We start from the raw sequence: 12,507 nt of genomic DNA, 5'->3' as shown, positions 1-12,507 counted from the left end.
TTGCTCTGGGGGTGACTACCACCCCTTCTCGGGGGTGGAAATATTTAACCTCAAAATAACCTCGGAAATTGATAGATATTTCAATTCTGAGTTAAAAATCTTATATACGACTTTTTCGGTAAATTGATATTTAGCAAGTTATTCACGATCGTAATTGATGATTTCCTACATGAAAAATGCATGTTTTTGAGTGGATTTTTAAAAATACCTCTAAAATTATGCATTTTTACGAAAAAGTCATTATAATCAAAAAGAAACTTTTAAATTAGTGAATGGAGTGGAGTTCTTTAAATTCTTATAGCAATAACACAACCTAAGTTACAGCCTGCTTAAAATCGGGGTATTTTCGAATTAACCTTGAATCAAATATTTTATCATTAAATAACGCAAGAAATAGAGATTAAAAAAAATTATGGAGACATCTTTTAAATATTTTACAGATACCTTTAAAAGGTGCTACGATAAAAGTGATTTGGATAAAAAATGGCCGAGTTATTACAAAAACCAAACGATTATGTCGTTGAAAAATCAAAAGGATAATTACTTAAATTGGTGAATTTTCCACAAAAACAAAAATTAACATTATTCCATACACAATTAGGTTTATTTATAGCCTGACTACGCGTTCTGAGATTTTAACCAGTTTAAAGTGCTTAGGTTTGAAAAAAATTTCAATTTAGTATTAAATAATTTTTTGATATTTTATAAATATTTTCTATTTTTCCAAAATTACTTGTAAACTAAAAGAAATCTGAAAAATATATTAGTACTAAAATATAGTATTTCTCAAATAAAATTATTCAGTTTTTTCAATGTCTCTATGGTAAAAACTGAGTGCAATATTTATATTTAAAGTTTGCACGTAAGTGTGAGAAGCAGTTTTCTAAGCTTTTTGAATCGCATGCTTTAAAAATCAAAGACCTCCAAGAAGTCCAACTTTTGAAAACTTTTAGCACTTACAATTTCCCACAAAATAAGCTTTGGAACAACGAAATATCTTGAAAATTACAGAAGTTATCGTTAGAAAACCATATTGAAACTTATGTCGAATACTTTTTAAGCGTTGATATAAGTATTTTATTTTTTTTTCATGAAAAAGGCGCATCGTATGAAAAAAAGGGTAGATATATTTTCTGTCATAAATTAAATAAGTAACTCCAAAATGCTTTTTAATTTGAAATACCTCAGTGGCGTACTATTTTTTTTTAATTTAGAATAGTACCCGTGTGCGCGCCAATGGTGAATATAAAATTCTTAATAGTAAGTCTGTCAACAAATTCGTAATAACTACCTCTTAAAACCCACCTAATTTCATTTGCATATCTCAACCGGTTTTAGAGCAATCAATGAATCTTCATTTTGTAAGAGAAATCTCAACACCCCGTATCTTGGAACTTCGTTAGCTACGACTCTGGTTCTACTAGGTCTCCAAACTTCATACATATACAGATTTTTTCAGTTTTTCATAATCTATATTTCTGCTCGGAATATTTTTTCGACAAAATACTTACTTTTTGAGTTATTTGCGAAAAACCGTCTAACAACGTGGTCCTTTTGTTGAAAAATGAACCTATTCACTCGCAAATAACTCGAAAATATTTAGTGGAGTCACTGAAGGTGGAAATGAGCTATTACCTCCGATTTCGTTGAACCTCCATCGATTTGCATGAAAATTGGTGAATGGTTAGAGGATATCTCAAGGAACAAAGGTGACACGGTGCCAACTTGCGCTTTTACCCTGGGGGTGGATGCCACCCCTTCTCGGGGGTGAAAATTATTTTATTAAAAATAACCCCATAATTCGATAGAGGGACAAATTTCAAGCAAAGTTTGTTATATAAAGTTATTAAAATAAATCAAAACTTTTTGAGTTATTAAAGATCAAACATTTTAATTTTTCTTCAGAAAAATGCATGTTTTTAACCAATTTTTCATCAATAACTCAAAAAGTGTAAGTTTTTAGAAAATTTTTATTATTATCAAAATTGAAACTAATAAAAAATTAAATAAATCCCTTACTAGAAAAACTTTTTAGTGTTCACTAAAAGTGAGTTATAGGTAATTGAATGTATATTTTTTTCGGCGAGTAAAAAACTCTAAATATATTTAAGCTGAAATAACGGGAAATTGACGCATTTTATAACATAAACTTATTAAAAATTTGTCCAAAGTACTTACAAATATCTATCAAATGAGCCCCCGAGCATGTTGATAGCGTTAAAATTAATGCTCAAAAATTTTTTCAAAATTTATCTTTTAAACATTTTTCCAAAAAATGTTATTGTTTTTTTTTTCTAATAACTCCGTTCATGTTTACGATATCAGGTTCATCTAAAAAATGTTTGAAAGTTAATTCCAAGTGCTATTTAAGCGCGTTAAATATAATCTTCTAAACCTCTTACTTTTTTAAAAAATAAAAGGTTAAATGACCCGGGTTGCATGGTTCCCACAGCAAAATTCAAGATTTAAACGTTTCTATCTCGGTTATTTTTTACCCTATAGAAATAGTAAAACAGGTTAAATATTTGGCACAGAAAGAACTAAAATTTGGTTATATATAATTTTTTACGTACATTGAATATTGGAGTTATTATCAAAAGAATATGAGAATTACAATAATTTTAAAAATTATGATTTTATTAAATTATATCTTTTTTTCAAAAATATGCATTCCAAACCGGTCAAAATTATCGACAACATTACTTATGCTAATATAAAGGAGTTCTTGTTAGGATTACTATAAATTTTAATTTTTGTGGAAATGGCGTATGTTACATTTTTCACTTTTTCCTAAAAAATTCGAAACTGTTCTTTTATTTTCATTATAACTTGATTAATTTTGACACTATTACCTTGTTCTGAAGCTCATTTGATAGGTATTCTGAAGTACTTTGACAAATGTTTAGCATTAATATTTTATACATTGCATCGTTTTCCCGTTAATTAAGCTTGAATACTTAGATTTGAGTACTCGTCGAAAAAATACAAATTAATTGCCAATAACTTACTTTGAACTAATATTAGTTTAGTTCTTTATGTAAGGAGTGTATTAAATTTTTTATTATCTTTAATTTCAGTAATAATAACTTTTTTGTAAAAGCTTATACTTTTTGATTTATACGCGAAAAACCGATTTAAAGCATGCATTTTTTTACGAAAAAGTAAAATTTTTGGTGTTTATTAACTCAAAAAGTGTTGATTTATTTTAATAACTTTATATAACAAATTTTGCTTTTAATTTGTCCCTCTATGGACTTATGGTATTATTTTTAATAAAATAATTTTCACCCCCGAGAAGGGCTGGCATCCACCCCCAGGGTAAAAGCGCAAGTTGGCATCATGTCACCTTTGTTCCTTGTGGTATCCTCTAATTACTTACCAATTTTCATGAAAATCGATGCAGGTTCAATGAAATCGGAGGTGAAAACCTTCAGTGACTGCACTAACTGACTTAGTGAAAAAACTTTATAGAACAAAAGTTGCTTAGAGTTAGTCAGTTTATCCATTTCCGGACTTATTTTGGACCTATATTTTTTCACATCCGAGAAGGGGTGAGACTCACCCCAAGGGTAAAAGTACACTTCGGTACTATATCACTTTTTTTCCTTGACTTATTAGCTATGTGAATGCAAAATTTCATGTCAACTCAAGCGGGTGTTTAAAATTCACAGGTTTTGCAATATTTTACCGTGAGTGAATGATCTAATAAATGTATTTGTAGGGGTAGTTTATAAGGGTTGAAAATATTAAATACTTAATCACCTAAATTGCAAACATAAAATAAAGTTTAGATCACTACAAAATACATCATTACCTAATTTAAAGTTACAAAATATTTTTTATACAAATTCTTATTTAGAGGATAGATTTTCAGGTTTTAAAAATTGTTATAAACTATAAAATACAATTCAATATGAGAAACAATCAAATTCCTATATTTAACCTACTATAGTCCGTCTAGAAAGTATCCGGAAAAAAGAAAGCAGCATTATAATTTTACGGTATTTATTTCTATCACTTGAAATATAAAATTTCAACAAATAATTCATCTCATTTACTTATACAAACTCCATTTAAATCTAAACACTTAACTAAACGTCCAGGTACACCCGAAACTAGGTCAAAGCCATAATTTTCGATAATGGTGTTCCAGGCCTCTAAAACTGACCGAATCAAACCTTCTTTATCTCGTGGCGCTGCTCGTTCCACTTCAATCTTCATCAGTCCCCATCAGCCCCAATGGGGCTGAGATCTGGAGATGCTGCTGGCCACGGCATTGTTGCCAATTCGTGTGCTTTTATCCAAGCTTGAGTATAAGCAGAAGTATGGCATCTTGCATTATCTTGCTGAAAACGCCACCCCTCTGGATATAAAACATGAGCCGTTTCAAGAAGAAAATCATTAAGGATGTCACAATATTTCGCACTATCAACAGTACCATTAATTATACAGAGAGGTGTAGCACCACGCTGAGATATTGCTCCCCAAACCATTATTTTAGTGGAAAATTTGGAAATTTGAACGGTAACATTTTCTCTTGATAGTACTTTTAGATGATTTGCACCAAGCTGGAAACAACTTTGATCAGATATAAAGACATTATTAAAATTATCTTCTCGAAAAAGTTGACAAAAATCTATTCTTCGTTGCTTTTGCAGAGGTGTCATTGTAGGGATTTTTTTTTGATTCGTTGATATGTAGCCTTGCTTTTTCAGAGACATGCGGACAGTTTCTGGGCACACTTTTATTCTTCGTTAATTTAAAAAAATCTGTTCGATAATTTTCGAAACCCTAGGCGCGAATTTTGTCGTCCTAAAGCCACCAAAGCATTTAATTTGTTTCCGCGAATCTTACGAGGTCTACCCGAAATTGGTCTATGTCTCTTTGTCCTCTTTATTGTCTCATACACTGCACTTTTTCCGAGTTCAGTCAATTGCACTAATTTTTTAACGTTTCGTACACCCTTTCTATAAAAATATTCCACCACTTTTCTTTTTTCTACTTGCGACATTATTTCACAAATATTAAGCCTGTTTACAAACAACAATATTTGACAGATGGTGTTGTCATGCGATTTTATCCATTACCTACTATCGGCACAACCTACTTGATGCATTACTTTTGTCTAAAAAGGTTACAAAAAGGAAATCTATTAAAATTAGGAAAATATAAAATTCCGGATACTTTCTAGACGGACTATATTTAACGTACCTACACATAATTTAGATTTAAATAACGCTTATATCGGCTGTTTTTAATTTTTGGTAAAAAAGGGTAGTTTTCACCACTTAAAAATAAAAAGCACACATTGTAGTCATATCACTTTTAAATAGGAGGATAAGATGAGCTTATTTGCAAAATTTCTTCTAAATCGGAGCGGTTCTTTAGAATTTAGAGGTCTTGCAATATTTTACCGTTAACGAACGTACTATATGGGGATTTCTAATGTCGATAATAAAAGTTGCACTATTTTTTTTTTCTATAAAACATTTTGATCTAAAACTTTCCAAAAAACTTCTTTGTACGCTAGACTTTAACACACACGTGATTAAAAAGCTAAATTTCAAATTCAACTTTTGCGATTGAACTTTGCAATTCAGAAATCTGCACCTTTCACTTTAAAAAATACATAACTTTTATTAGAATAAGACTGAAAGCTTGAAGTACCTACCATTCTCTTAAGAAAGGTGAGAAATATATACTGTAAAAATTTCAGAAAAAAATATTAAAAGGGAACAGAGTTGTAGCGAGGTGAACGCAAAAAAAGTGATTTCTTTTTTTTATTTTTAGGTTAAAATTGCGATTTTGGCCATGTTGCCCCACATAAAATTCAAAATAAACCTAACTTTCGTTTTCAGCACCTTCAAGAATATAAAGTATAAATAAAATTAGCCATTCACCTCTCCGTGGTCAGTACCTGGTCATTTTAGGGGTATTTACCGCTCGCCTATACCGTTTTAATAAAAATGATTGCCTTACATCAAATTACAGAGTCTTTTATTCAGTTTATCTCTTTATTTTGGCTTATATCAGGTATACTATAATGTTGATACTAGGCCGTACTAGTTTATTCTGCAGTGTCCGTATTAATATCAGAATAAGGTTGGCCTAGGCTAAACTAGTTTATCCTATCGCGTTCAGAACAAACTAGTTTGGCCTAGGTCAAACTAGTTTCTCCTAAAATCAAGTTTGGCCGGTAACATATTATACTAAAATATTATATTTTGACTTACCGTATAAATATTAGTATTATAAGCATCCCCGTTCGACGGGCTCATACTGTGTTCGTTCCTTATAAGAATTGGTAACACATCTCCCCCGGGCACGTAGCATGGAGCTACGTTGGTGGTTACAACATTTACATCTCCATCATACCTATTTGATGAATCTACCGAAGGAGAGCTATGACTACGGGATCGCGATCTCGACGATCTCTTGTCTCCGTGGTCTTGTTTCTCCAATTCGTTAAGCTGTTGTTCGCGACTCTGCCGGATATATTCCTGGAACAATAAAATTGCTGAGGTTAATTTAAAAGATAAGAAGTTAATGCGCTATAGCAAATTTTAAAAATAAATATTTTTTAAGACGAGGTAATATGTAAAATAGAATCCAGAAATAGAAAAATATAATATTAACAGCTTAAAACATGAAAGTATACAATATCTGTACCGTAACAGACTTGAACAGAAACTAAGTCAAGAACAAAGAACAACCGAAGAAGAATATAATCACATAAAAACATGCATAAAACAAGCAGCACAAGAAGCACTAGAAAACTTAGAAAACGGAAAGAAACCAGAATGATGGGATAGAGATATCGAGAAGAAAATAGAGAAGAAAAAACAACTTCACCTACAACGTCTACAAAATCAGGAAAACGTTGAGATTCAACAACAATACAGGGACCTAAATAGAGAAGTAAAAAGAAAAGTGATTAAAAGAAAAACGCAACCTGGATAAAAAAATGTGAATATATAAATCAACAATTAGGAGGAACTAGGAGTTCAGAAGCATGGAAAATGATAAAGAATGTCAGAACATCACATAAAGGTGGGCACATAATTAAGAGTATATCTGATGCCGAGTGGGAACAACATTTTAAGGAATTGTTGGTAGAAAAACGACCACAATACATAACAAGAATACAAGAAAAGAGAATGATATACAGAGTGAACACGAAAGAGAACTAGATAAAACCCAAGTGGAAGAAGCTATTAAAACTATGAAATCCCGGAAAGAACCCGGAGCTGGGGGAATTAATCCTAAATCAATAAAATATGGACCACCCAAACTATGGGATATGCTTAAAAATCTTTTCGAAAGATTCCTGAATGGAGAAAAAGTACCAGATGAATGGCTAACATCACATATTACTCCCATATATAAAAAGGGACCTAAAAATAACCCCAAAAACTATAGGGGAATCGCAGTCATCAGTACCATTGGAAGATTATACTCCAGGCTACTAAGAAATGAAATAGAACAAGAAATTCAAGAAAAGCAAGCTGAAGAACAAGCTGGTTTTCGTGCGGGACGTTCAACGGTAGACAATCTCTTCACTTTAAAAATAGCACTAGAAAAAAGAATACAAAGGAATCAGGAAACCCACATCGCTCTTATCGACCTAGAAAAGGCCTATGATAGTGTCCCCAAAATAGAACTATGGAATTCAATGAAAGACATCGGTATCGATGGAAAACTCATACAAGCAACTAGAATGTTGTATGAGACCACTAACACCAGAATCAAAAACGGCAAAAATTTCACTGAGGCATTTAATACTTCAAAAGGCCTCCGACAAGGATGTTGTCTATCTCCCACTCTCTTTAAAATATACCTTGACCAATCCTTACAGAGGTGGACAAAAGCAGTAAAACCGATGGGACTGAAAGTGGGAGACGACTCCCTATTTACATTATACTTTGCGGACGACCAAGTTGTTATAGCCCAAGATCAAGATGACTTAAGCTATAGGATACGGAAGCTAAATGAGCATTACCAACAGGCAGGATTAGTAATAAATATGGATAAGTCAGAATACTTCATAGTGGGAAACGAAGACATTGAAAACCTACCATTGGAACAAGGACATATTGTTGGTGTGAAACAATGCAAATATTTGGGAGCTATATTTAACAAACGAGGAAATAGTGAAGATGAAATGCAACACAGGATCAATAAAGGTAGAAGCATCACTAGATCCCTCAATTCAATTTTATGGGACAAAGATATCAGGAAGGAAACAAAGAGAAGAATATATGAAAGTATAATGAAGAGCGCTACAATCTACGGTGCAGAAGTTTGGGACATAAGTGCAAGAAATAAAAAGAAGCTACTTAGTACAGAAATGGACTTTTTGAGGAGAAGTTGTCAGGTTTCGAGATTAGAATATGTAAGAAATGAAACAATAAGAGAACGTATGAAGGTGGAAAAAACTATAATAGACGATATTGAAAAGAGACAGCTGACATGGTTCGGTCACGTTAAAAGAATGAATGAGACTCGCTGGCCGAGAAAAATATTAGAGTGGGTCCCACCGGAGAGAAGAAGAAGAAGACGGCCACGGAGAAGCTGGAGGGACAATATTCAGGAGGCAATGGATTCGAGGCAATTAGATGAAGATATGTGTTACGATAGAAAAAATTGGAAGCTGGGTATGGAGAGGCCGCGACAGCCGTAGAAATCCATTATATATATATATATATATATATATATATATATATATATATATATATATATATATATATAGTGATTTTTTGAATAACGGCAATTCGGTCAGATGAAATAAAACTCTATTTGTTCTAGGTCTCAATATTTCGTCACTATTTGGTGACTTCTTCAGGAGAAAACTGTAAATTTATTAAGATTAGATATGGACAAAAATCAAAACATTTCATTACTTACAACTATAAGAGTGATAATTTAAATTCGTTTAACATATTATATTGAACATTGACTTGAGAAATGACTGATGTTATTTTGACATATATTTCGGAGTTATGGTAACTGCAATATATTTTATGTTAATAGAATATTGTCTAATATTGAAAAAAATTTTATTTTTTATTTTTAGTGAATACGTATATATATATTTTATTATATATAAATTATTATAATAAAATATATATATTATTATAATAAAATATATATTTTATTATAATATATATATATATATATATATATATATATACAAAATATGCATAAGATGGAATATATCTCCCCTTGTTATATATATATATATATATATATATATATATATATATATATATATATATATATATATATATATATATATATATCAAGCAGTGATTCTTGAGGATGCAGTCTATTTTGGCCCATTTATTTTTCCTCCTATATAAAGTGTATACACTTTACATATTTCATGACATAATTCGAACATGACAACATAACTGAAGTTTTTAAAAATAATTATAGACGGTCTCGTCTCGTAAATAAATGTCGTAGTACCTATGCGTAGCCCGGATTCACCACTAAATTTAAAGCAATTCAATTCCCCACTCTCCCGCGTCTATACTCACCTCCTTCGTCCTAGCATTCATTAGTCTATTGCTTAGTGCCGGCGTGTTCACATCGACGTTAGTACTCCCGTTTATCGGCATTTCGGTTTTTTGTGTGTTTATCGTGTTATTTTCCCCATTATGTCGTTACGAAGACACTCTTCCACCGACCAGGATGTATTATCGGAGATTCTAAGGTCGGTAAAATCATTTGATATAAGACTAAAACAAATTGAAAACGAAAGGCGTTCGCCGCATCGTAGTCGTTCCAGACATAGATCGAAAACAGGGCGAAATCGCTCGTTTTCTCGCCGTTTGAATTCGTCTGATAGCAGTGGTGGTTCTGGCGCCAGAACCTACCACCGAGATGATCGTGAAAGAGTGAGACGGATGAAGGGCTTACGTCATCGTCGCCGGGTGCTGCCGACATCATCGTCCTCTAACTCTAGTAGATCGCCGTCAAGGGAGAGAGGGGACTTGGCGCAACCGAATGTAAATAAACATCTGGTGGAGGCCGTTGACGGTAAGTTGAACTTTATAACGGTTTTAGTTATTGACATATTGTATAATGCTCTCGCGCTAATAATTAGGAAGGTAGGTAGGAGTTAGATGTAAAGCAGTAATATGCAGGGTGATTCGTACCAGTATACAAGATATATTATAATATTATGCCCTAGTGATGGGGCCGTGATAAAGACAGTGAGTTCTTATCACTACAGAGTTTATCTTGCTTTGTTTTTGCCCTAGTGATGGGGCCGTGATACAGACAGTGGGTTCGTATCACTACAGGGTTCATTTTGCAATATTCCGCCCTAGTGAGGGGGCCGTGATACAGACAGTGAGCTCTTATCACTACAGAGATTATATTGCAAAATATTTTGCCCTAGAAGGGGGTGGTGATTTTGGGCAGTGGGTTCGTATCACCTGCGCTTTGCATATTTATGCTTTCTTGACCTTTAGCGCTAGGTTAGTATAAACACTGTGTTTTATGGCATCTGGCAAGGGTTGCTTTTTATTTTATTTGCAATATTATTACCTTAGTGAACAAATTCAGTAAGGCTGCTAAGCTGTATTATTTTAAATTATATCGAGAGCATTATATATTCGGGCATTCTCTTGTGGTTTAAATATGAAAATGGCTATCGACTGCTTCCTTTTGCAGATGTACATATGATCTCAGAAAACGATTTGCATCCAGTTGGTGGTATGGATCTCCAAGAGCCCCCAAACAAACAGCTGCAGGCTCTTTTGGGCGATGAGTGTGAAACTCCGATTCTTTTTGCGCCATCATTACATAATGATATTGCCAGCCGCTGGAATGTTATATTAAGGAAGGGTTTGGACTTGGACAAAAGGAAGGAGGTTATAGCTAAGTACGCTCCACCAGAAAACTGTAAAAATGTTTTGCCTCCTAACCTTAACCTTCATGTTAAAGGAGCATTAACAGACTCGAATGAGAGAAGGGATGCTCGTCTTTCCAGTTTACAGAGCCAGGTGGGTGCCGGAATTGCAGCTATTGGCAAGGTCTTATCTAGCCTTTATGAAAAAGGCGAGGAAAGAGATAAGGAGAATATTCAAGCGCTTAGTGATGCAGGTCGCATTCTGGCGGACGTTCATTACCAGGAGACTATATCTCGTAGAGATCTGGTGTTGTTAAACATCAACAAGGATTTAAGGGACACGCTTTCAGAATCCCCTCCCGATGAATGGCTTTTTGGGGGTAATTTGGAGGAGGCAATTAAGGCCAAGAAGACCATTGACATTTCCAGCCAGCAGCTAAGATCCAAGAAGGGGGTTAGAAAACCGCTTATCAAGAACCAGTCTTTAAACTCTGCGCGTCCACTCAGGTTGTCAAATCGGGGAGCTTACAGGAGTGGACCGCCGCAGCCTCGACAAGCTCCGCGACCAAGGACCCAGTTCCGGAAAAAAACAGATCAGTGGCAGATGAGAAAGGACAGGCGTCACTAGAGGCAAGTAAATATGCAGGTCGCTTAAAATTTTTTATAAATAGGTGGAAAGATATTACCAAGGATAACGTTGTTTTATCTTGGCTGGAAGGTTATTCCATTCCCCTTATAAGTATGCCTAATCAAACCTATGTATGCGCTGAACATAAATGGTCTCCCTTGGAGAGGCTTGTAATAAAACACTCTGTAAATGACCTTTTGTTATCTGGTGCAATTAGTTCTGCATCTCCATGTGAGAATCAATTTGTGTCAAACATTTTTCTAGTGCCAAAGACCGATGGGTCATATAGGCTTGTTTTAAACTTAAAAAATTTTAATAGGTTTGTGAAAACTAAACACTTCAAAATTGAGGACAGGAAAACTGTCTCTAGTTTAATTATACCCAATTGCTACATGGCCACGGTGGACCTTAAGGATGCATACCTGCTTGTCCCGATAAGAGGTCATAGGAAATATTTAAGGTTCTTTTTTGAGGGCTCTTTATACCAATATAATTCCTTGCCTTTCGGTTTAAGCTCCGCTCCTTTTGTATTTACAAAAATAATGAGGCCTGTTGTATCATTCTTGCGAGAGAGAGGCTATACTTCGGTGATTTATTTAGACGATATCTGGCTGCTGGGCAACTCATTTGATGAGTGTTTAGAAAATGTTCAGGCAACCGTTGGGCTATTAGAATTTCTGGGATTTGTGATTAATTATAAAAAATGTTGTTTAATACCATCTCAGCGCTGCACATACTTGGGATTTACATATAATTCTCTCTCTATGTTGTTGGGCCCTACAGATAGGAAACGCAAATATTTAATGGACTGTGTTTTTAAGATTACTAAGAAAAAATCTTGTAAAATACGGGAATTATCTCAGTTGATCGGCAAACTCGTTGCTGTTTGTCCGGGCATTAAATATGGTTTTCTTTACACTAAAATCTTAGAACGTGCAAAATTTTTAGCTCTTAGAAAATCAGGAGGTAATTATAACGCCATTATGACCTTGCCCGAATCTATTTTTATTGACTTAAGATG

General features: G+C 33.6%; 1 protein-coding gene across 1 annotated transcript in view; it reads right to left on the bottom strand.

Moving 5' to 3' along the window:
- Positions 1-9,620, bottom strand: part of LOC126883771 (uncharacterized) — a 37,328-nt gene extending 27,708 nt beyond the window's left edge. Inside the window, exons 1-2 of the mRNA XM_050649436.1 lie at positions 9,540-9,620; positions 6,234-6,500 (exon numbers count right to left, since the gene is read on the bottom strand). Of these exons, the coding sequence (XP_050505393.1) occupies positions 6,234-6,500; positions 9,540-9,620 (348 nt within the window). The remainder of the gene's footprint in view (positions 1-6,233; positions 6,501-9,539) is intronic.
- Positions 9,621-12,507: the final 2,887 nt, after the last annotated feature.

This window comes from Diabrotica virgifera, chromosome 4 (genome assembly GCF_917563875.1).
Source record: "Diabrotica virgifera virgifera chromosome 4, PGI_DIABVI_V3a".
NCBI lineage: Eukaryota > Metazoa > Arthropoda > Insecta > Coleoptera > Chrysomelidae > Diabrotica > Diabrotica virgifera.
This window is presented reverse-complemented; position numbering and strand designations above follow the sequence as displayed.